We start from the raw sequence: 22,607 nt of genomic DNA on the forward strand, positions 1-22,607 counted from the left end.
GGTGCTATGTTTGCCAACCATTCTAGGTACTAGACCATTTCTAGAAACTTCGCCTCAAGTTGCTTCTTCACTTCGTCTTTCATTGGTGATGCTTATTCTGGCATGAGTCTTCGGAGCAACTGTTTTATTGGCTTCGCGTCTGGATTCATGGGCAGATAATGTTCCGCTATTTCCTGGTCGATACTAGGCATATCGTCGTAAGACCACGCGAAGAATGACTTCCTTTTTAAGATAACTCGTTCAGCGCTCTTTCTTGCCTCAGGGGTAAGACTGCTTGAGATAAAGATTTCTATAAGGATTTTCCTTTGTACTAATATTAAATGTATCAGTTTTAATGGATCTAATGTCATATGTTAATATTGGATGATCATTGAAAAAAATATATCCATCAGGCAATACATCACACAAATGCGCATAATGATTATATCATCGATTTTGGAAGCAAAAATATCGTCATCCTCATAAATGGATGCCGACATCACACCAGTTTCATAAAACAAATCAAAAATATTTATAAATACAAATTCTTTCATATTTGCTAGAGTATCCTTCGTAAGGATCAGGTCTCTGGGCATGATGTCGAATAGGCAAGACATCAACAATGATTATTTAATATGTTTTATTTAGAATTAATGTGTCTTTTATTAATTGATTATTGTAAATAATCATGTCACGTGTCACGTACTAAATGGATAGTTTATAATTTTACCTGGTGGACTTAATTCACCTAAAAAATTCTCTTATCAAAAACTGCAAACTACAATCAAAGAAGATGGCTGGTTTTTTCTTTTTGATTTGTTCTTCATCTTCTTTGATTGAAATTTGATGAGGATTTCAGTTTTTGCGGTGTTGGTTTTGCAATTCTTAATTAAGGTGTTTTTAAAATTCAATTAATGAAAAATTAAAAATAGGGAAACTATAGAATTTAATGTGTGTTTTTAGTTTGGATTTAAATATGGAGGTGGTGGGTGTGTGGCTGTTAGAATTTAGAATTGTAGATTTTTAATTTTTTTATTAAAAATATAATATAAAGTAGCTCATATATTTTTATTTTTAAAAATATTATTTTTAATAAAAAATTATTGGTTAATAATTATTATTTAATAAAAATTAAAAATAACTAAATAAAATATTTAAATAATATTTAAATTCGAAAGGTAATTTTGAACTTATTATATCATTATGGATCTATTTAGAGTATAAGTCATATATGAATGATATATTAAATTTTTTTATTAAAAAATAAGACAATTTAATACGTTATAATATATTAGGGTATAATTGAAAGTGAAAAATAAAAAATAAATTAAAATTTACAATTTTAAAAGATTAGAATATAATTTCAAAAACAAAACACGTAATTGTGGTGTATTATTTAGCTATGTAAACCATTAAACAAGTCTAATGAATTTTAATTTCAATTTTTTTTCATAAATCAAATGTGATTTGATAGTACACCTATACATTATAACAACTTCATTTGCACAAAAAAATAAATAATATTTGTTTCAAGGTAAATCCTGAGCAATTTCAATGGTTGGCCACCCAAGATTAGCCTGCGACTTTACGAATTCAGCCAACAATTTAATCTCTTCATCCCGTAAACGTGGCCCAAATGTGCATTGGCCTCTTGGACTGCAATTCTCACCAAATCCCTGAAAATATTACAAGACCCTTACCACTTTACAACCACAAAATAAAACAAATACAATTTTACTAAAACGAATCAAGTGTCAGTCATAAAAAAAAGGCCTAATATCTTTAAAAAAACTCCGACCTCTTAATTCTTTTTCAATTCTACCCTGACGTTGAAAACTGATTAATTTTACCCTATTTTTCGCTAATTCATTCTTGCTCTCATTTCGGCTTAAACCTATAAGCAAATTATCCATTTTTTTATTGTACTCTGCATGATTGTTAGTTGATTGAAACATATGTGAAAGTAAAATTTCTAACATCATACTTATGTAAGATATTATCATTGTGCTTGCTCATGCCACTTTATTCGTCCTTGAGCCGTCCAACTATAACTTCCATGGGATTGAATTTGAACTAAGAATCAGTTTACCCTCTCAACTAGGCACAAATGGTCCATAAAAATCATTTTTAAGCAAACCGGATCAAACAGACACAAAAGTTGGGAGAACCAGATCAAAATCCCTCTCTAGCAGAAAAAGAAAAAGAGATTCTTAACTAAATATAATCAACACTAAGTAATCCTAATTAAAATCCTAACAAGACCTAATTAATTCTAATTGGACCTAATTAGCACTAATTAATTAAACTAATAAATAAATCGAATCAAAACTTAATTAAACTTATTAAAATCTAATTAACCATAATCTACCAAATTAACCCATCATTTTATGAAGCCACCGCCCATAACTACCTACAACCGCCACCTACAGTTATCCACCGCCATCCAGAGCCACCCATGGCCACCTATTTGCACCCAAAGTTAGTTACAACCACTCCGAAAGCCACCATCAACCACCCACAACCACCCGCATGCAAGGAGGAAAGATCAAAGACAATAACGAAGCAACGATATCAACAAAGCAATGAAAAATCGTCTCTTTCACAGCGCCAGCGAATTTTGGACAAATGAACGAATAAAACGAACAAATAGTTTGTGTCTTTGTCTTCGACAAAGACGAACTAGATGAACCAGTTGCTTGTTGATTCCTTCATCGAAGACAAAGACTCTGTTGGTATAAAATTGAATTTAAAAAGATAAGGAAAAGAAAAGTGCAAAGTGAGAGTAAAGAGAGCATTATGGAAATCTCACATTTCTTAGGAGAGCTCTCTTAACTGAGCTTATAAGGATGATCTCTCACACTTGGGTTTGGGCCCCAAGGGATATCCAGTTTTATAGACGGGCTAGAAAATACATCCTACCCGATTTATCACATGCGCGCGCGCCGTCTGTCTGACCGGCCCGGCCTGGTCAGGTTTGGCTCGGTTCGGTCTTAGCACTTAATAAATTTTTTATTTCTGAAATCTTTTTGTAACGTTTTATTTTTTGAATAAAACACAATCCATTGATTTTTTTCCAAACGGTTTTGATTCTGATTTAATTTTGGAAAATGTTTGATTTATTTCCTTTACTTTTTTATTACCGTTTTGTTTTCCAAAATCAGATAAATAGACTATGTCTTCATCACTGAAAAAATTACTTTTACGAACATCTATTTTCTATAAAACCAAAAACTTTTCTTGCGCAATAATCAAAAAGAGTGTAATTGAACGCTGAATACAGTGCAATATTCTTCAGAGGCTTGGCTGTTTTATCCTGGGGACGACGTCGTACATACGACTGCTTGCACCATCAGAGGCTGAGCCGCAAAACGTCTTAAAGAGAGCGACCTAGTCCGCGACTCAGCCAGAAACGGTATTCGGTAATATCGTTCCATTCCATAAACTGTTTCAACAATTTGAAGACGTTTATAATTTCTGGTTTAGATTCTGGTCGCTTTGATGTTAACAAACCGTTTCGTTTTGAGGGTCTCCATTTCAAACGATAGAGGCAGAAAACCTTATTTTTCCTCACCATGAAAAATGTTGCTGCTGTTCTTACTACTCCTTTACCTGTTGTTGCTGATACTGACGATGGTGATGAACTGGATAAACAAACTGATGATGTTCAACAGTGGCTTAACAATGACTATTTATGCAAAAATTATATTCTGAATGCTTTGTGTGATGATTTATATGACTATTATAATTTTGATAATTATAAGCCAGCTACTGAGATCTGGGATGCGCTGCAAAGGAAGTATGATACGGAGGAGGCTGGAACTAAGAAGTATGATGTTAGTCGCTATTTGAAATATCAGATGACAGATGAAAAATCTGTCGAAGCTCAGTCATATGAATTGCAGAAAATTGCTGATGAGATAATCTTTGAAGGTATGGTCCTTGATGAACAATTTCAAGTTGTTGTATTGATTGATAAACTGCCCCCTTCGTGGAAGGATTTTAAAAATTCTCTCAGGCACAAAACCAAAGAATTTTCGCTGGAAAGTTTGATTAGTCGCCTTCGTATTGAGGAAGAGGCGAGAAAACAGGACCAGAAAGATGAGGTGCTTGTTGTTTCAAACAACACCAAAAAGTTTAGTTCTACGGTTCTGAAGGCAAATGGAAAAACATTTAAGAATCAGAATCGCAATGGGAACTCGAACCAAAATGTGAACCGTAACAGATACAATCAGAATGGTAATCCTGCTCAGAACCATATTGTGAGACAGTAACCACCTGTCAGAAATGATCTGCCACAGTTTCTGTGTTTCAATTGTGGAAAATCGGGTCATATGGCATGCAAGTGTCGGAACAGACCAGGGGCTTCCCCTCAGGCTAACCTGACTGAAGAGCCGTTTGTGGCTATGATCACTGAGATGATGTCTGAAATCAACCTTGTTGGTGGATCAGAAGGGTAGTGGGTATACACGGGCGCATCTCGCCATGACTATCATGATCGTGCTATGTTTAAGACATACACTGCTGTTGAAGACAAGAAAGTGTTGCTGGGAGACACTCACACCACTACTGTTGCTGGAATTGAAGTGTCGAACTGAAGTTCACTTCGGGGAAAACACTAATATTGAAGGATGTCATGCATACTCCTATGATGAGGAAGAATCTGGTGTCTGGCTATCTTCTCAACAAGGCTGGGTTTTTTCAGACTATTGGGGTGATGTGTATACCATCACTAAAAATGGTACTTTTGTGGGAAAGGGTTATGCTTGTGAGAATATGTTTAAGATGAATGTTGAAATTAAAAAAGTTTCTGCTTCAGTTTACTTGTTGTGTGATTTATATGTTTGGCATGCTAGACTTTGTCATGTTAATAAACGAATTATTAATAATATGAGTAACCGAGGATTGATTCCTAAAATGACTTTAAATGATTTTGAAAAATGTGAATTTTGCAGTCAGGCTAAATTAACGAAAACATCACATAGATCAGTAATTAGAGAATCTGAACCATTAGATTTAATTCACTCTGATATATGTGAACTTGATGGAACTTTGACTAGAAATGGCAAGCGTTGTTTTATCACTTTCATTGATGATTGTTTTGATTTTACTTTTGTGTACTTGATGAAAAATAAGAGTGATGCACTTAACATGTTCAAGTTATTTGTTACAGAAATTGAAAATCAATTCAATAAGAAAATGAAAAGATTTCACAGTGATAGAGGTACTGAATATGAATTAAGCTTGTTTATAGATTTCTATAACTCGCATGGTATAGTACATGAAAGAATTGCACCTTATTCTCCTGAAATGAACTGTAAAGCCGAAAGAATGATAGAACATTTACAGAAGCTGTAGTGTCTATTTAATTAAACTCAGGTGCTGCTTTATATTGGTGGGGTGAAATATTATTGATTGTTTGCTACGTGCTAAACAGAGTACCAAAATCGAACAATAATATTTCACCTTATGAGATTTTAAAGAAAAGACAACCTAATTTGTCTTATTTTAGAACGTGGGGTTGTTTGGCCTATGTTAGGATTTCTGATCCAAAACGAATAAGATTAGCAAGTAGAGCATATGAATGTGTGTTCATTGGGTATGCAGTCAATAGCAAGGCATATAGATTTTATGACACTGCACGAGTGATTATTGAATCCGTAGATGCTGATTTTTATGAACAGAAATTTCCTTTTAAATTAGAAAATAGTGGGGTTGAATCATCTAGTAACATTCCTGTTGTCAGGAATAATGAGATTACAAATGATATAAAACCAAAGATCAGAAGGAGTAAAAGAGCTAGAATCTTGAAAGACTTTGGTCCAGATTTCCAAGTCTATTCTTTAGAGGAGGATCCTGCAAACCTCCAGGAAGCTCTAACTTCTTTAGATGCTGATCTTTTGCAAGAAGCCATAAATGATGAGATGGAATCTTTGGAGTCCAATAAGACTTGGCATTTGACCGATTTACCCTCTGGTTCAAGACCATAGGTTATAAGTGGATTTTGAAAAAGAAAATGAAACCTGATGGCACAGTTGATAAATATAAAGCTCGACTTGTGGCTAAGGGTTATAGACACATGAAAATGTTGAATTCTTTGATACCTATTCACCAGTTACTAGAATAACATCCATTAGAGTGCTGATTTCGGTCGCTGCACTTTATGATTTAGTAGTACACCAAATGGATGTTAAGACCGCCTTTCTGAATGGTGAATTGGAGGAAGAAATTTACATGGATCAACCTGAAGGTTTTGTGATACATGGACAGGAACAGAAAGTGTGCAAGTTAGACAAATCCTTGTATGGTCTAAAACATGTACCTAAGCAATGGCATGAGAAATTTGATAATCTTGTCATCTCAAACGGTTTTAAAGTGAATGAAAGTGACAAATGTACATATTATAAATATGAGAATGAGCTTTGTACTTTCATATGTTTATATTATTGATGACTTGTTGATTTTTGGATCAAATATTCATGTTGTGAATGTTGTGAAATCAATGTTGGGTGCCAACTTTGATATGAAAGATCTAGGTGAAGCGAATGTTATTCTTGGCATAAAGATAACTAGATCTGAAAAAGGAATTTCTTTAGATCAATCTCACTATGTTGAGAAGATTCTAAAGAAATATAACTACTTCGACTACAAACCTGCATGTACACCTTATGATCCAAGTGTAAAACTTTTTAAGAACACTGGTGATAGTGTACGACAGTCTGATTATGCGAGCATCATAGGCAGCCTTAGGTATGCCACTGATTGTACTAGACCCGACATTGCATATATCGTTGGATTACTGTGCAGGTTTACTGGTAGACCTAGTATTGAGAATTGGCATGCTATTTAAAGGGTTATGAGATACCTTAAAAGAACAATGAATCTTGGATTACATTATCTGAAGCATCCTGCTGTACTTGAAGGTACAGTGATACAGATTGGAATACATTGTCAGATGATTCCAAACCTCGAGTGGCTATATTTTTAGTATAGCTGGTGGAGCTGTTTCTTTCTTGGAAATCAAAGAAACAGACGATTCTGGCTCAATTTACGATGGAGTCAGAAATGATAGCACTAGCTGCTGCTAGTGAAGAAGCAAGATGGCTAAGAAGCCTGCTAACTGAGATTCCTTTTCGGGAAAGACCGATACCAGCTGTGTTGATCCATTGCGATAGTACCGCGGCTATTGCAAAAATTGAGAATCGTTATTATAATGGTAAGAAACGACAGATACGTCGTAAGCACAGCACTGTTAGAGAATTTATCTCAACAGGGGCTGTTAGAGTGGATCATGTACGCATTGATGATAACTTAGCAGATCCTTTGACGAAAGGATTATCTAGAGAGAAAGTCCATAAAACTTCCAAGGGAATGGGACTATTGCCTATAGAATGAATCATCCATATAATGGTAACCCGGCCTAACTGACTGGAGATTCCAAAAAATGTGTTCAATGGGTAATAACAAGTTATGAATGATATGAGCCAGAACATGCAAAATTAAGGCATGATTCCCGAAGCGATTAGAGGATGAGTTAATAGAATCTCTTAATGAAGTCTATACTCCATTAGGAGAGGAGTACCTAGCTACGGGAGTACTCTTGATAGCTTCACCTTTGTGAATGTGGAAGTGGGGCCGCTTTCTATGAAATTTGGGGCAAAATATCTAGAGCACTCACTAAACTGGGATAGACGTGCATGGCCATAAACGCACGGGCTTTTGAATACACTCTTAGAAAAGGTTGTGTGTGGTTAGATGTCGAAGATAGAGTTCAAGACTACGAGTCACTCTTGTTGAATCAGAATCTAACACACTACGCAAAGGTTCAAATCGAAAGATACCTTTGCTTATGCGCAATCTTACTAGATCAGAAATTGCTCGAGAAATTATTTTCAAAATTTAAAGTGGGGGATTGTTGGTACACAATTAAATTTAAAAAGATAAGGAAAAGAAAAGTGCGAAGTGAGCATAAAGAGAGCATTGTGGAAATCCCACATTGCTTAGGAGAGCTCTCTTAATTGAGCTTATAAGGATGATCGCTCACACTTGGATTTGGGTCCCAAGAGGTACCAGTTTTGTGGACGGGCTAGGAAATACATCCTACCCGATTTACCACACGCTCGCGCACCGTCTGTCCGGCCGGCCCGGCCTGGTCAGGTTTTTTTCGGTTCGATTTTAGCATCTAATAAATTTTTTATTTCTGAAATCTTTTTGTAGCGTTTTATTTTCTGAATAAAATACAATCCCTTGATTTTCTCCAAACAGTTTTGACTCTGATTTAATTTTGGAAAGCGTTTGATTTATTTCCTTTACTTTTTTAGTACCGTTTTGTTTTCCAAAATCAGATAAATAAACTATGTCTTCCTCACTGAAAAAATAACTTTTACAAATAGCTATTTTCTCTTAAACCAAAAACTGTTCTTGAGCAATAATCAAAAAGGGTGTAATTGAACGCTGAATACAGTGCAATATTCATCGGAGGCTTGGCTGTTTTATCCTGGAGACGACGTCGTACGTACGACTGCTTGCACCATCAGAGGCAGAGTCACGAAACGTCATAAAGAGAGCGACCTAGTCCGCGACTCAGCCAGAAACGGTGTTCGGTAATATCGTTCCATTTCATAAACTGTTTCAACAGACTCAACAGTTGGTTGCTTCATAAATAGTATGTCTTCAAGGTCAGAGATCCAGCGAAGGTGTGAAATGTGGCAGGAAACCACAACCTCATTGAAGGCAGAAAATCGTCTTACCAACTTACTTGACCCTTAGGGTTATTGAGTTAAAAATCTTTAACAAAATTTTAAATTTATTATAGTTTCAACAAAAAATATTGAACTAATTTAAAATGATAGTTACACATTTGATAATTTTTATCAATTATTATAAATCTAGAATGTAAAATTTTCTTTTCTTTTTCTCATTTGATAATATTAGAAATAGAGAGGGTTGCTTTTGAATTTTTCCAAAAATTTATAACATATTTTACAATAAAATATCACATTTTTGAAAAGAGATAGTCCTAATTTAGGTTAGTTGTCAAATATATTATATTCCATGGTAAATCATCTTTACTTTAAAAATTCGAAACCGAAATCTCATAATTGCATTTGGAGGACCTAGCCACGTGGACTTGGGCTTAATACATTTATTTTATTTATTTTATCATTCATAAAAGGTTTAAATTAGTGGTGGCATAAAAGTTAAGTATCTTTTTGTAGTTATTCGCATGAATTTAGGTACGAAATAAAACTTCTTCCCTCATTTTTAAAAATGATTATATTTTTCCCGCTTTAATGTTTCAACTAACTAAAACCTTAAAATTGAAAGGGGGGTATTAGGTAAAACTTAAATTTGAGGAAGAAAATAATTTTTTAAAACAATGTGTGTGAAAAGTAGTATTTCGAACAAAATCTCATAGGAGTTATAGTAATTTAAACTAGTAAAAACATACATATCTTACCGGCATTCTTCCCTGGCCAAAGTAAGTAATTTTGTATATTTCGTCTTCGGTATCTACCCCATTTCTGCAAGATCACACAACACGTATATTGTTCTCATCTTTTATTAACTCATCAAAGTTAGAATTGGTTAATTCTTATAAAAAATACCAACGTACAAAAAACAATACAAAATTATTTCATTTAGTTATTACATCTAAAATCAATTCAACACAAATTCTGCATTTTCATATAGTTTTGGATAGCAGCGCTCTCCCCGCTCACTCTTTTCCATCTTCTTCAAACCCCATCCAACCCTACTTATAGTCTAGCTCCACACACACTAAGAAAAGATGATTTTGGTCATAAATAAATAATTTTTTTAACCATATATTGATAGTTTTTAGGTTATTTTTTTTTTCTATTTCAAATTTTTCTACAGGTTTACCTCCAAACATGAACTACAAAATATTGATTATAAATCATCCCATTTGATGATTGATGAATCTAAAATTTTCTCGCATTTTGTTTAGAAAATTAGTCTACAGATTTAAAAGTTTTACAACATGATTTATGTCCTTTAGATTTATTATAAATTTTGAATTTTTTGTATTTCTTTACACCCTACTCATATGTATAAATCTAATTATAGATTTTGTTTTATTGGGTTTATATAATATATAGTTTCTAGTGGCTCTATAGGTAGCCTAAATCTCATACTTTATTGCATTTATTTAGTTTGATGTCGTGGCTAAGACTTTTGTGATATATTTTATCAATGACTATATTTTAATTCATAAAAAGATATAGTTTTGGAAGGATTTAACATGCGTAGAGAGGATTGCTCTTCTGGAAGTAAATTATTAGCAATTTTTAGTCTAGTTAATGGCTTTTATAAGATGCTTTCTAAATCTCTTAGCAGAGGATTAGCACCTATTCTTTCGAGTGTAATCTCATATTGTCAACATGCTTTCTTGAAAGGAAGAAGCATTTTAGATTGTTCGATTATATCAAATGAGCTTATACATGTTTCTACAAAGAGGAAAGAAAAAATATTTTTCCTAAAACTTGACTTCCATAAAGCTTTTGACGGTATTTATGGGGTTACCTATCCACTATTATGCGTTGTATGAAATTCCCTGAAAAATGAATTGTGTGGATATCATGTTGTCTTTCCCCATCTACAAAGAGAGAGCCGGGCTATGTAGGCACCTTGCCGTTTAGAAGTAGCTGGGGGGGGGGGGAATCCTTTTATTGCGTATTGAATATAGATCCATGTCTTTCTTATTCAGGCAGCCCGATCGATTCTGTTTCTTTACAAAGGGATGTTAGTCAGGGAGATCTAATTTCTTCATATCCGATTGTTATTGCGTTGAAGGGTCTGAAACTCATTTTAGACAAACCGGAAATTTTAGGCTTCACTACTGGTTTCAAATTCGCTACAGAGTAGGAGCCTATTTCTTTGTTGCAATTCGCGAAGGACATTATTTTATGTCTTCCATATGATATGGAAAAGCTTGGCAATCTGATCCGTATTGTGGGTTGCTTTGAATTGATCTCTGGGTTGACCATTAATTTTCATAAAAGTTCTATTATGGGAATTAATGTTAGTGAAACTAAGTTGTTATCCGCGGCTTATTTGGTGGGTTATAAGGAAGATTATTTTCCTATCAGATACCTTGGTCTTCCTTTATCCATAAGAGGCTAATTATTGGTTCATGGGATTTTGTTGTGGAACGCTTTAAGAAGCGTCTGGCTCTTTGGAAGGGTACCTTATTATCTCCTACATGTAGGTTAATTCTTATTAAATTGGTTCTTTTTAGCATCCCGGATTATTTTATGGCTTTATTTAGTATGTCTGGCACATTTTGTAATGAACCAGAGTCGTACATGATGAAATATTTGTGGAATGGTGATGTGAATTCTTGAGTTTTGTGTAAAGTCTCCTGTAATGTTATTTGCCAAAAGATGAAAAAGGGGGCATGGGCATTACTAATCTTCATTTAAGAAATCAGAATTTATTGTTTAAGTGGGTTTGGAAATTGAGAATGAACAATGAAGCCTCTACTTGATTCAAAATAATTTCTAATTGCTCTTCCGTTTTCGATTGAAATTTTCTTTTGAATGGTGATGTGAAGAAATTATCATTTATTTGGAAAGGCATTCGAAATTTGTGTTGCAATGACGTTGAGATTTGGCATGTTTATATAAACAATGTTAAATATGTTGTTGGAGAAATTTCTTTTTAGATTGATAATTAGTCGGGGAGGGGTCCGATATCATTGCTTTTTCCTCGGTTATATAATCTTTTGGACCAAAAGAAAGCAACAATTAAGGATATTTGGTGCGACAATTGAGATTGGAGACGAAGATTAAGGGGGAATAAGCTTATTCTTTTAGCTGAACTTCAAACTGCTTTTGGTTCTCTTAATTGAATCTCAGGCCGTAAGGATGTGGTTATATGGAAGTTGAACTCTTGGGTTTTCAGATCAATTTCCTTCAACAACAGTTTACGCTATGATATGAGAACAATCGTTGTACGCCGTTTTCCTTTCATTGCTGCAGATCGACGAGATACAATTGCTACTGCTGTTCACCGGTTTTCTACCACAGTTGCAGATGCAGAACATGCTGCTGTCTTCACTGCTATAGATCGACGGGATATATACACCTGCTGCTATCCACCGGTTTTTTTTGCTACTGTTGCAGATTCAAAATCTACTGCTCGTCGGAATGGAAGACATATGGATGATCGGTTTGAAAGCTTGGTGGTAGGGGATCATATGAACCAGGGTGTGATTGTTAATCAAGATGATCAACAATTGGTTTTGTCTGCAGATGCTTCTCTTGGTTTCTTTAATCCATTCAAAAGTGTTTGGAATTCTTTAGCTCCTCTTTGAGTTAAGCTCTTTATTTGGCTTTCTTCGCATGATAGAATTCCTTCACTTCATTTTTTGGCTATTCGTTCTATTGTTACATTGGATAATTATATGTGCCCTCTTTATGGTGTTGTTGAAAATAAGCGTATATTTTTATTCACTGCAGTTGTGTGAGAAGTATCTGGTGAGGAATTTATGGAGTTTAGACGTAGCCTGCATTTTTTCATCGTGTTTTGTCGATTTCATGTATCAGTGGCAGGATATCATTCCCAGAGGACCATATAGAAATTTATGGCGGGTTACTTGGATGCTTTTAATTTGGGAAATATAAAAATGCAGAAATAGAAAAGTCTTTCAGAATAAAGCATCGGGCAAAAATTATGTAACTTTTAACTGCTTCTCTAAGGCAGTTTGGTTATTCAAGTTTTGTAATAGGAATTTTGCTTATTCGGGTTTGAATTTCTACATAAATTTTCGTTGTATTTTATTTTCGAACCTGTAATTTTATCTTAACTTTAAGTCGAAGTCTTTAGTGTTTTCTTTGTGAGTCGCTTTTTATGCGAAAACTTTTAGTTACGGATTATACCACTTCTTTGTGGCCTTTTAATACAATTATTATTCATAAAAATAAAAAACTCATTGCTTACCCGCTACTAAATTCGATACATTTCTTTCCACCAAAATTACTGAAGCCATAAATTTTAATTATGGACAAATATGACGGCTGTATTTTTAAAACAAAACTTTAACCTTTTCTTTTTTGGAATTTGATCTACATATATTAATTAGAAGCCCTTTCTTAAACACTTCATCTTTTCCAAATAAATTATTTTTCTAAGAGCCTCTCAATTCAACCTCACAGTCAAATTTTATTTTTATAGGTGGATCACAGTGATCTCTTTTTAGTCGGGAATTATCGTTTCTTCACTCATACATAGTTTTTTTTTTTTTTTGCACTCATACATAGTTTAAATGTTTTATTTAATAATATATTATATAATGATTTTTTTTTCGTTTATTTTGGTGTGTTTTTAACCATATTTCAGTGTTTATATGATAATAGTTTTTGCCTTGATTTTTTTCAAATTGGATCAAAATTTTATTTTTCTGACCGATCATAATCCTTTTTATTAAGGCCTAATGTCTCAGAAGAAAAAAAAATTGATGACGGATTAAAATCTATCGCTAAATGTAAAAAAAAATATGTCACTAAATTTTTAAGAATTTGTCTGTAATTTGTTTTTCGTCGCTAAATGATTTTCTACGAACCATTCCGTCTCTTAAGTTATTTAGCGACAGATTTATGCCATTTAGCGACGGAAAAATATGTCGTTAAATGACAGATTTCTGTTTTGATTCTTAATGGATCTAGTTGTTTTTTAGTTTATATTGATTCATTCAATTTTTTTTATAATAGTTCAAATTTCTTTATTACAATTTTTTTATGTTTTTACGATGATTCAAGTTTTAAGTGGGTTATAGATATTTGAGGCACCTAAAATTCCGGATCAGTGCCTCTTTCAGAATTAATTTCGAAAGAGTGTCTGGTCCCACTTGGTCCGCATTCTAGAAATGTGGACCAAGTGTGGTTCCGCATTCCTAGAATGCGGAACCTATTAATCAGCTGATTAATTCAATAATCAGGTGATTAAGCATGTTCCGCATTCTAGAAATGCGGAACGTGCTGCACATTACCGTTGGGAGCTGACAGCTCCCAACGGTAATAAAGTGGTTCCGCATTCTAGAAATGCGGAACGTATTAAATGTTCCGCATTTCTGGAATGCGGAACCATGGCTATAAATTCAGCCCCGCATTGTAAAAACACATAAGTAAATATTCATAGAAAAATTAAAGAGTGAAATATGATAGTTCGAGCGAGTCGGTATTGAATTTGAGCGGAAAAAAATTTAGTTTCGAGGTGTTGTTATATTTTGAATATTTCGGAGCTAAACGGATCTATATTTTGGAGCTAAGGAGTTATATTATTTATTCGATACTAATTATTTTGGAGGACTACAAGAGGTTAGTACGATTAATTTTTTTATTTATTGCTTTAAATAATTTTAGTGTTAGTAAATGTTAGAAATGCATGTATAAATTTAATTATAATATAGAAAAATGTTAGACTTTAATTATAATTTAGAAATGCATGTATAATATAAAAAAATCACGTAATATTTATAATTGTTTTAATTATTAATATTTTTATTAAAATATTGTTAATATCTTTATTATTAAACTTTAATTATTAATATTGTTGTTGTTAAATTTTAATAAGGTTTACTAAAATATTATTAATTGTTAAAAAAAATTAATTCTTAATATAAATTGTTATTTCATATAATTATATTAGGATATGTTTAATTTATTTTTATAATATTTAAAAAAAAATATATTAGAAATACAGTAACAGTAATTGCAATTGATATGTTCACGCTATAAATTTAAGATTCGCATTTTAAATATAATGGTGATATATTTGCTGTTTATTAATTAGAAATGACGACTCCAAATATATCTTTGTTGATATGGAGTGATGGTCGTATTGTGAGTTCTCTGTGTGGAATAGAATATCATGGGGGTCGTCCGGTTAATATGGCGCTTAGCGAGAGAATGAGTTTTGAAGAATTACAAAATATTTGTAGAAGAGCAGTTTCTACCGACGGGCAAGTAGAAATTTCAAAAATCTACTTCCGGCTTCCAAGAATAGTTGGGGGTGCGATACTCATACTCGTTTTCCGTGGAAAATAACGAGCATGTGTTTGGAATTTTGAACGAGGTTGTGCGGTATCTGCAACTGGATATTTTGGAATTGTACGTGGAATACGAGGCTGTGGTTCGTAACGAGACTTTACTGGACTAGTTGGTTTTAGGTGATTCCAGCGGGTCTGAGAGGGGTAGCGATGAAGAGGAAGAAGAGGATTTCTATGACAGCAACGAAGAGGATGTCGGGGAAGACTTGGGAGAAGATTCACCACCGGCGTCTCAGTTCCAGCAGGCCACACCACCGCCGTTTGCTGCATCAGATCAATATTATCGTCTCGCGCTATCTACGGATGATCAGCAGTTCACTTCTTTCGATCAGTGTTACCGTCCCACGCTGCCTCCGGATAATCAGCCGTCGACGTCACATTCGCGGCCATCTTCTTCTCACCAGGCTCAGGATCCATCGCAACTTCATTTTACACTGTCAGAGTTGTGGTTATTCAGTCCGGAGCTCGGTTCAGAGGCGTATGAGGAGCTTTTATCACGACCGAATATCACACCTCCATCTTTTAGACTCCTATCGCCCACACAGGAGGAGACCGGTAGCGCCACCAGGAGGGCCCTCCGATACCCAGACAGTTTCACTCAATTACAGACAGCTCGCGGCACCGACGGGAGACTCACGGTTTGAGGATTCAGAGACCGAGGAATCCTAGATATCAGGATTAGATTTCATATTTTTGTTCATTTATCGATTTTTGTATTTTAGTAGATGTTGTATATTTACTATATTTTGTATTTTATAATCGTTTGTTAAAATTGTTATTTTTTATAAGCGTCTGTTAAAATCATTAGTTAAATAAAACAAGTACTTAAATCGTTTGTTAAAATTATTATTTTTTTATAAGCGTTTGTTAAACTCATTAGTTAAATCAAACAAGTATTTAAATTGTTTCTTAATATATCGTTTGTAAAATCATTTTAAAATTATTTTTAGTTTATAGTGTTTATTAAAAAAATTTAAATAATATTTAATTTTTTTAATTATTGATGGATACCGAATCCTACTATAAGTATAATGGAGCCGAGTTGCAGGAGATCTACTCTCAGGTGACGCCGGACTCCCCCTGAAGACCAAAAAGGTATGAAGGAGATGCCGAATCTCTAAGATTCGGTAATACACTAATGAAGACCGAATCCCACATGATCCGCCAAGAGCGAGTCAGGCCCGGGATTCGGGTAAACGACTAAGTATGGAAATATTGTCCTATTAGGACACAAACACTACATATGGAAGGATAAGCTCTACTTTAGGAAGATAAGACTATTTAGGAAGACGTTCCTAAATAGGACTCTTATCAGATTAAGGTAGATCCCGACAAATCAGGAGAATCTCTACGATACGGCCGAATCCCTACAAAGTAGGATTCACCTGCCTTATACAACTCTACTAGGTATATTCGACTACTATAAAAGGAGCACGAGGTATGCCTAGAATCACAATTACATTCATATACTCAAAACGCTGCTCAAAGCTCTAAACTGACTTTAGCATCGGAGAGTTAATCGGACAACCACCGTCCGGTTAGCTTCTACCCTGTTTTGCAGGTTCACTCACCGGTTCAGAAGGCAGACTCCATCAATTATAGTTCAGTAATGATTGGGCACTTTAGTGTCCAATCATTGGGGAGAAGCACGTTCCGCGTTTCTAGAATGCGAAACGTGCTTAATCAACTGATTAATGAATGAATCAGCTGATTTATTGGTTCCGCATTCTAGGAATGCGGAACCTCACATGTTCCGCATTTCTTAAATGCGGAACCTCACATGTTGCGCATTTCTCAAATGCGGAACATGTGGATCTGGCACTCTTTTGGAATTAATTTCAAAAGAGGCACAAAAACAGAAATTTGGGTGCCAAATATCAAAAACCCGTTTTAAGTTGTATAACTTTATCTAGATTATTTTAGTTATAATAATTTCGAAAGGGCGTAAGTTGATTTAACAAATATAGAGAAATGGATGGAGTTAAGAAACTAAAGAGTGAAAATATAATATGGTACTACACTGAAGCAAATAAAGTATTGGAAAACTTGCGAGTTAGCTTCCCTTACTAAACTAAGTAAAAACTGGAGCTTATAAAAAACTTCATATTAACTCCAAAATATAAACTTGCGAGTTAGTTTCTAATTTTTGAAGCGATATTGTGGATCATATTAAAAAATAGAAACTTTGTCAATGTTGACAATGTTGACAATGTAACAAATCTGTAATCAAATCTTAAAATGTGCAGCTGGGTATGTAAAAGAATACAAGAAAGTTTTGGAATAATTAGGAGTGTTCATTTAGTTAACACTGAATCTAGTCAAAAAAATAATTTTTTAATCAAAATCAACAAAATAATTTTATAAAAATCATAAATATTTCAAATCAGGTTTAAACTATCGGTTCAATTAGTTTAATTTTCACGAAAGTAAACTGAATTTGGATTACTTTTACAATCGAATCAACCAAACAATTGAAATTTTTAATAAATTCGAATCAAGTCGAATTGAAGTTGTTAGTTCATTTCACTTGTTTGATTTTCTTCAGATTTGCACACCCGAAAAATAGTCTCATTTTTTATCTATTTTGTTTCTTTACTTTATTTATATAAATTTATATCTTCTAACATTTGACTGAGCAAATAAATTAATTTACCTTTGCAAATCCTTCATAAAAAGCGTAGCACCCTGAAATAAATAGGAAAATTACATGAGAAAAATTAATTTTAGTAAAAATAAAAAAAAATTAATATATTAAATTTGCAAGAGCAAAGAAACTAACTGGTTGAATAATATTTCCACCAGTATCATGACATCCAATGCAAGAACGATTGAATAAGATGGCTCCTTTTTGTATATCCATAGTTGTTTGTCCTATTGACACTGCATCAAATTCATACTTAATTAAGGCAAAAATTAGAAAAAGTGATTTCTCCATAAACTAAGACTTAATATGTAAATTGTTTTTAGACTAAGCGAGGTGAATAATTATATGTTTATATTGTACAAGTAACCTAGAGCATTACTTGCTCATAAACTTCTTACATGTGCCAGATATGTTATATTTAATAATCATATTTTCATTCAAAATATAGTTTAATGAGAGAAACACATTAAATTTTAAAACATGAAACATTTACAATGCTTGTTAATCATCCAATAGATTATATAACAGATTTAGTGTAGATAAAAATAATACAACTTGTAATCCATTTGCCATATAAGTTGAGGTGGTTACGGACCGATTCGAACCATAAGTCAATCTGGAAGTAAAACTAGGAAGGTCGGATTTGAACTTGTTCAATATTTTTTAGAATTTGAGCCGTCGGTTCCGATTACGAACCGACGAGTCCAGTTCTGAACTAAATTTTTTTAATACATTTTAGAAATATAAATATGAGACATATTTCTTAAGTTTAATAAAGACCATTTATGCATGTCCATCAACTCCCAAATATAATGAAAATCAATCATTTAGGTCCATGGATCTTCTTAGATAATTGTTTGTTAAAAAATCTTACTTTTCATTCATATTTGTTGTTTCCTATTGTTTTGTCTCTATGCATATCTAGGATTATAATATATGCATGTTAGTGGTAGTGATATGCGCTAAGTTGATAATGTTTGACCATGTATACATTTTTATTATTAATAAGTAGGCACATTTATTATATAAAGTTAATTCAAATTTAAAATAAATGTTATTATAATTATAAGGCCTAATGATTAAAAAGGCTGAACCTTTTATGAAAGTTTCACAACAGTCTAAACTTTTCAATTTTATCCAATTTGTCCTGAAACATTTGATCTCATTTCAATTTTGTCTAACTATATAATTTTGCTTATGTGGCGCTAATGTGAGGCATGCCACATCACGACCTTTACACGAACTTTCATTTTAATCACGACCTTTAAAAGTTGGCATTTAAAGGCAATCTTGTTCCAAATCTATCATCAAAGTAAAATTCGATGTATTTTTTTAATTAAAAATTACTAATTCTACATACTCTAACTGAAAGATAATAATATTTAGTGTCGATTTATAATTTGGGTCTTTCATTAATGGTTTAATGGAGAACTTAGTCAACAAAAATACAATAAAATGATAGATTTCAAAAAAAAGAAAAAAGAAAGGTTATAGTTTTATATGACAACTTTTAAAGGTCATGATTAAAATAAAAATTCGTGTAAATGTCGTAATTTTTTTATGCAATTAACTCTAATTATTACTTACTGTTTAAAAATAAATATTATTTTAAATATATAACTAATTAATTAAATACAAAATTTAATTAAAAGATAAGAGTTATCTTTAAGATATTATCTTTTGAAGATAATATTATTAATTAATGGGATAATATTATAAAAATTCATCAATTTAATATGTTTCTCAATTTAATCATTCTTTTTAAAACTTGTCACATATATACATCAGTTTTTTTTCAAATCCATACATGGTGCTGAAATGAGACTCATTCATATTTGATATGTCGTCTAGTATTTTTAAAAACATTAAAATTGAAACTATGTATTAAAGGAATATCTAACTTAGACATGGTTCATGAAAAGTTAATAGACCAATTAAATCAGATATGATAAATTATCTCTTCTTTCATATATTTTTCTTTCTTCTTATTTTTCTAGCATCTGATTGTAGAGTTGGGCACGGTTCAAAATCCGCCGGTTCCGGTTCAGAACTGTCGGGTCGCGGTTCAAAAAAATGGAATCGCTCCGGACCCGTCTTAGTGACGGGCCGGTTCCGGATTCCAGGCGGTTTGTAAAAAATTAAAAGTAAAACTAAAATTTAATTACTAAAAATTAGAAAATATAATTTAAAAAAATAACATGCAGAGATAATATTACAGGAAAATAATAAAATAAAATAAATTTCTTAAATATTATATTAACCAATAAATTAACTAATTTTTTTTAATTATATAACATTAAAATAATACATGCATATTAATTTTATGTAATAGTAAAAAAAGTATAGTATAAATAGAGACTTTAATAAAAAGATATATTTTGATTGAAAATTTTGGCTATTAATCACCCATGGTCCTTGTTTTTTTAAAATTCATTTACAAAATCCCCTAATATGTAAAAACGGGCAAAGAATCCCCTAATCTTTGTTGTGGTGCCATTCACGACCCTTATGAACGAAAATACCACTAATATTTTGGCGGCTGTAATTCTAAAAAAAATACCGGCGGCATCAGGTGTCAGCTGACACGTCACCAAATATTTAAAAAATAAATAAAAGACCCAAAATACCCCTTGAGAAACTTTAATCAACCAAAATCTAACCATATTTAATTAAACCCAACCCATCCGTTCAACCTATCCACCGCCACGCGTCGATTCAAACCACTCGCCGCCGCCGCCGCCGCCGCCGCTCTCCGGTCATCCTCTTCAAGAAAAAAAAATTTTTCTTCAAAGAACAAATAATATGTTCTTCAAGAACAGAGAGAAGATGACCCAGCTCGGTCGTCTTCTTGCCTGAGAAGACGACCCAGCTGGGTCTTCTTTTTCCTGAAGATGATGACCCGAAAATTTTCCGGTCATCTTCAAATCGAAAAAGATGACCGAAAAAAATTTCGGCGGTAGTTGGGTGGGGGTGGGGATTGGGTCGGTTGTTAGATTAATCGAATGATTTAGATTAAATTGGGTTTTTTTGGTTTTTTTGTTTTTTCTAAATTAAATTAGGGGGTATTTTGGGTGTTAAATTTTTAAGGTATTTTGCTGACGTGGCGCCGTCCATTTTTTTTAAAGAACGACAGTTGACTGAAAAAGACGGCACTAGGGGGTATTTTGATCATATTTGGGGTGAGGGTTGTTTTGTGATAGCCGACACAAAGATCAAAGGTTTTTGTGCCTGTTTTTAAACATCAGAGGGTTTTGTGCACAGATTCTCAAAAGTTATGGGATATGGATGATTAATAGCCAAAATTTTATAACAAATACATTAAAAAATAATACTTTAGTTTTTATAACATAAATATAATACAATATAATATGTATAATATATAATATATATTATAACTATAAAATATAAAATACTATAAAATATAATATGATAGATATACATAAATATTAAAATTAAATAACTTTATCGACGGGTTCGACCCTTAAACTGCCGGTTCACGGTTCAAAAAAATTGAAACTGGTCCGGAACTGGTCTTTCAATGATTCCGGGCCTCTGAATTTGACCGGTTTCAGGCCGGATTTGACCAGGCTGACCCGGTCAATGGCCAGCTCTATCTGATTGCATAGATCTATGAATTTTTTATAGAGTAGGTCTTGGTAAGAATTTCACCGGTGTTAAATATAAAGGATACTTGAGTCTTGGAAAACTTTCATTTCTTTTAAAAATATACAATTAAAATTGAAAAATTAAAATAAAATAAAATTAACAATTATAAAAAATTTAATTATAAATAAAAAATTAAAAGTGAAATATTCTTAAATGGTTACATTTTTTAAAGTAATATTTTAGTTCTCGTAGATTAGCACTTTTGAGTACTATTTCGATTTTATTTTTTTAGTCCAAGTTTGGGTTATTTGGCAATATCAAACTTGATTAAAATGAATGTTAATAATGTTATATTTCTGAAAATAAATCTTATTTGCATTATCATTCAATGTTGTTAGCTTTATTAAATTTGCATCTTCAAATAATTTATTTTTGACAGCGATAAAGTAAAAAGAAAATATCCATGATCAAAAATGGAATTTTCATCATTTTCAAACATTTAACAAAATTTAAAATTAAATTATGGGGACTAGACCTAAATGTCCTTTTATTCTAAAGAAAAGTAATTTTTTTTTTCAGTAATTAGGGGTCCTTAACTATCATTTATCACCAAAACTACGTCATAACATGTGATATTTCTTTAGATGTTCACATTTCCTTCAAACTATTTGTATGAAAATTCCTTAAAAAAATTAAGAAGTAGTGGCAAAACAAATTCAAACGTTTCACTTTTTTAACGATTTAAGTCCAACATTTAAAATTTTATAAAATAAATCTTAACCTTTTCAATTTTTGCATTTTGTAGCCCAAACCCATTATTTGTTTATGTGTCAGCCATATTATTAGTATATTAAATTCAAACGTTTTAAAATTTTACAAATAACATCCAAACGTTTTGGATTTTTATAAATTGCAGACTAAAAAAGATGACAAAATGGCTGAAATTATAACTTGGGCTACAATTTGCAGTGGATGGATAAGTGAAACTTACGTGGGGTGTTGGATAGAGGAGATAAGGCTAAAATGGCAGCTAAGAGAGGCGGAGCTAAGCCCTTCACTAACTTCTTCAACTTCATCTTTTCTCCTTCCTTGTTGCAAATTTCAATATCAATGTTAGAAAGTACATTCAAAACCATACACACAAACATAAAATTAATAATGAGAGTGGTACTTACCATTTGTAAGATTGAATTTCCAATTCCAAAAGTAGGAGTGACGGATAAAATCTTCATCTTTGATAGGGTGGGTAGTAGGGAGATGAAGGAAAGGCCTAAAGAACCAATAGAATATGAATAAAAAAATTAGATTTCT

At 32.7% G+C, this 22,607-nt stretch overlaps 1 protein-coding gene across 1 annotated transcript; it reads right to left on the reverse strand.

The window, feature by feature from the left end:
• Nucleotides 1-1,405: 1,405 nt before the first annotated feature.
• Nucleotides 1,406-22,589, reverse strand: LOC126680238 (cytochrome c6, chloroplastic). Its single transcript, XM_050375320.2, has 6 exons — nucleotides 22,472-22,589; nucleotides 22,288-22,384; nucleotides 17,826-17,926; nucleotides 17,700-17,731; nucleotides 9,437-9,500; nucleotides 1,406-1,655 (listed from the first exon to the last, which is right to left on the reverse strand). The coding sequence occupies exons 1-6, from the start codon at nucleotides 22,526-22,528 to the stop codon at nucleotides 1,509-1,511; spliced, it is 498 nt and encodes a 165-aa protein (XP_050231277.1). The 5' UTR covers nucleotides 22,529-22,589; the 3' UTR covers nucleotides 1,406-1,508.
• Between the last annotated feature and the right edge of the window lie 18 nt (nucleotides 22,590-22,607).

Source organism: Mercurialis annua, linkage group LG5 (genome assembly GCF_937616625.2).
Source record: "Mercurialis annua linkage group LG5, ddMerAnnu1.2, whole genome shotgun sequence".
Classification (NCBI taxonomy): domain Eukaryota; kingdom Viridiplantae; phylum Streptophyta; class Magnoliopsida; order Malpighiales; family Euphorbiaceae; genus Mercurialis; species Mercurialis annua.

Bases quoted from the DNA above. Each gene is read 5' to 3' on its own strand.
- LOC126680238 (XM_050375320.2), bottom strand. From the start codon at position 22,528: ATGAAGATTTTATCCGTCACTCCTACTTTTGGAATTGGAAATTCAATC. The intron at 22,385-22,471 runs GTAAGTACCACT...ATTTGCAACAAG, and splicing joins GAAATTCAATCTTACAAATG to GAAGGAGAAAAGATGAAGTT. The intron at 17,927-22,287 runs GTAAGTTTCACT...AATTTGATGCAG, and splicing joins TCCTCTATCCAACACCCCAC to TGTCAATAGGACAAACAACT.